This window comes from Odontomachus brunneus, unplaced genomic scaffold (genome assembly GCF_010583005.1).
Source record: "Odontomachus brunneus isolate Ranch 3 - 2012 unplaced genomic scaffold, Obru_v1 Obru_scaffold_072, whole genome shotgun sequence".
Lineage (NCBI taxonomy): Eukaryota > Metazoa > Arthropoda > Insecta > Hymenoptera > Formicidae > Odontomachus > Odontomachus brunneus.
In genome coordinates, this window is record NW_022639522.1 from 322898 (window position 1) to 326296 (window position 3399).

The 3399-nt window shown below is 43.7% G+C and overlaps 1 protein-coding gene across 7 annotated transcripts in view; it reads right to left on the reverse strand.

Moving 5' to 3' along the window:
• LOC116846984 (juvenile hormone acid O-methyltransferase-like) overlaps positions 1-3399 on the reverse strand; it is a 20577-nt gene that overhangs the window by 3297 nt on the left and 13881 nt on the right. For 2 of the 7 annotated variants that reach the window (XM_032821485.1, XM_032821487.1), the window contains exon 2: positions 2795-2822. The exons of 2 other annotated variants lie outside the window; for them this stretch is intronic. Coding sequence is in view for 1 of the 5 variants with exons in the window: in XM_032821483.1 (XP_032677374.1) it covers positions 2795-2832 (38 nt within the window). In the remaining 4 variants the exon portion in view is untranslated. Of the gene's footprint in view, positions 1-576; positions 635-2794; positions 2833-3399 lie in introns of those variants that run through there. 3 more of the 7 variants (XM_032821488.1, XM_032821483.1, XM_032821486.1) reach the window with 2 other exon arrangements.

The window sequence follows — 3399 nt, forward strand, 5'->3', positions numbered from 1 at the left end:
ATATATATATATATATATATATATATATATATATATATACATATATACATATATATTGCGACGGTACTCGCGAACGTACTGTTCGCGAGCGACGGCAAACAGTCGCCTGTTAGCCGCGTCGGCAAATTGCCGTCGGCTCCAGGACACGCCACTAAGATCTCCGCGAGAGTTGGGCGCCAGGTACGGAAAGGCCGCACCATCTCGATAAACGCGAGAGTAGATAATTATTACAAAAAAAGATGCGCGTCCCGGAACCGTCGGGACCGGTAGCTCGTATTAAATTAAAGTCGGAGACGGGATGGGTTAGGAGAAGGCGAAATCACTGGACTCGATATCGGTAATAATGAGACGTTTATTCGGGGACTCTAGCACGTCCCGATAGTTGGTATACGAGCGGAGGTCGTCACGACAACGCTCCTCTCGAGACGGTACAGTTCGCGAAACGTTACACGAAGCCCGAGGACGCTTTCCTCGGGCGAGCCTTTCCTATTCGCGCGACCACTCCGCGGACGAGACACCGCACGATACAGGACGATACGCGACACAAATAAATTTGAAGCAGATGGTCAGTCTTACAAATTTGGCGACAGCTCTTGCGTCGGCGGCGGCGGTGACGGCAGCGGTGGCGGTCCTCTCTCTCGTTCCGCTCTCCCTCTCTCGCTCCGCTCACTCTCTCTCGCTCCGCTCTCTCTCCCTCGCTCCGCTCTCTCGCGTTCCCACTGCACTCCCTCGTTCTCTCTTTCTCTCTCTCTCTCTCTGCTCTCTCTTTTTCTCTCTCTTTCTCTCACTTTACTGGGGCACGCGGAATTGAGTGCGCTCGCGGCGGTAAGGCTGTCAGCTGATCCTTCCTGGGAGGATCGCGTATCCTCGCGGATCCTCCCTCGTCGCTGCCCCCCTCGTCCTGGGGTCGTCGATCGTCGAGAATCGGCAGATTTCGGTAATATTGTCTCGAGACATTTTTCGTCTCGAGACACTGTTGACATCGGGAGTTCGCCTGTTGTCTCTCCCGGCTCTCCCGTTTTTTCCTGCCGGGTTTCTCGCGACGGCTGCTTCGCTACAAGTAAATACAGCTGATCCGTCTAAACTTGATACTGTGTTCGAACTACGATAGCTTCTCAGCGATAGAATTTTCGCTATTGCTGAGCGCGCGATAATCTGCGATAATACATTTTAATCACAAAGTACGAGAGTGCGATTCACCTGAGTGAGAGCTTCGCTAGTTGTCATCCGCTGCATCCTCCCTCCTCGATGTCCTCCGCTCCTCGTCCTGGTGGCCGGCAAGGGACGTCGAGGGGCACAAAATTCGGGACGCGCTGACCTTCGCATCTGCTCCGTTCGCAAAAATCGCTTCTTCGCTTTGTTCTATGATCTTCACAACAAACAATCCGACGGAACGCGATATTCGGCAAGGTCTCGAAAACCGTTAGCGACACGGCACGCGACAAACATTCTCGCCAAATCGACACGGGATTCTTGAGACGGGCGCCTCCACGGCTGCCACGTCACAATATATATATACATACATATATATATATATATATATATTCTTTCGTCAGCGCGCCCATGCAACTGTTTATCGTATTAATTGTTTATAATATTACTCCAGATAACCCCCTATATCCCTGATGAAAATAAAAATCTTTATAAACCATTCGATGAGTATTTCTTGAGAGCTTATACGCTTTCAAATTTTGTATGAACGTTGACATCCTGTAAGTTCAAAGGACGCTGTTAGATTTTGAAAGCTTTCAGAACGCTTTCATAACTTATCAAATGCTGTATATAACATTTTATGAAAGTTCTGCAATGCTGAAGCAACGCTTTTCAAAGTACACTCAGTAAACGCTGATACTTCTTCGTGCAGCGAGTTTGCTGTCAGACTTTTAAAACGTTTGAAAAACTCTTTTCCCAACGCCGTAAGGCAAGCGTTTTTTCTCCGTTCAGCAAACGCTCTTCTAGTACGCAAACGCCTTTTAAACGTTACAGTGCAATTTCCGTTCTACTGACAATTTCTAAACTCTCAATGAACACCCGCAAACACTTACGTAAATGCTAAACAAACGCTTATGAAACTTCTTATTTTCGTCAGGGATACAAGTAGTGCCAAACTTGTCAATATTGTGGGAGGAAATTTCTATCTGCAAATACACAAACTAGAAACAACTAATGCAGGAAATTTTCAAAAGATATTTGAAAAAATAGTAAAAAAAAGTTCATGTCTCCTCATTTGATTTATAGAAATAACAAATTTTTACTTTAAAATGCGCCATATAGAATCCGCTATTTTAGATATCGGAAGTCAGTCATCTAATTGATATTGGATTTTACCATTGTATTTAGCTGATCAAAATTAGTAAGCAAGAAATGATAATGTTTTCACGCTTATCTTGGTAGGAGAAAAACTGCCTTTTTTACCATTATACTTCCTTACGCTAACTATATTTCAATGTTCTAATGGAAAAAGTAAAAAAAGAAATAGCAATACACGTGTAAAAAATTTTCACAAATATACTCACATAACACAACGTCTAAACTCAAGACGTAAAATGTCTTTAAGACGTTTTGAAGACATCTTATGTCTCGATTTTAGACGTTGTGTTGTGCGGGTTATTACTCTACTACGTAGTTATAAAACACAGTTCTCAGTGCACTCAGATCAAAATCATGGTTTTTCATATTATAATAATTATTATACTATTTATTATATCAATTATACTAATTATACTAATTTCTGTACGTGTATATAAAATTATTATATAAAACAAATAGAGAACATTATAGCTTAAATGCTTACCGTTCTTGAAAAATTTTCAACGTAGAATCTGAAAAACGCTAAACAGTTAACACCGTTGACGACCGTATAACAGATTATGAGAAAAAAATGCAATGTATACAGAGTGTCCCGAATCTTTATGATGACCCTTGGTGAGAACGTATGTGACGATCCGGAAAGCGTCACGACATCCGAAACAATCACTAACAAGAAAACGCCGAACAACCGCGCGCGGAATAACCGCAAGGTCAACAAACAGTCGAACTGTTTGTTATAATTTAGTATAAAAGCCGACAGAAAATTGATATCGGGATAGATTGATCGGAAGACTCTTCTCAGGCGCACGACTGACCAGAATTCAAAACTCCTAGAGATCCTAGACATCCCGTCGACCGAAGTGGATACGCGACGTCGACATCCTTTCTTCGATACCGCTCTACCGACTGAAGTGGATACGCGACGTCGGTTTCCTATCCATACACCGCTCTACCGATCGAAGTGGATACGCGACGTCGGTTTCCTATCCATACACCGCTCTGTCGACCGAAGTGGATACGCGACGTCGACATCCTTTCTCCGATACCGCTCTACCGACTGAAGTGGATACGCGACGTCGGTTTCCTATC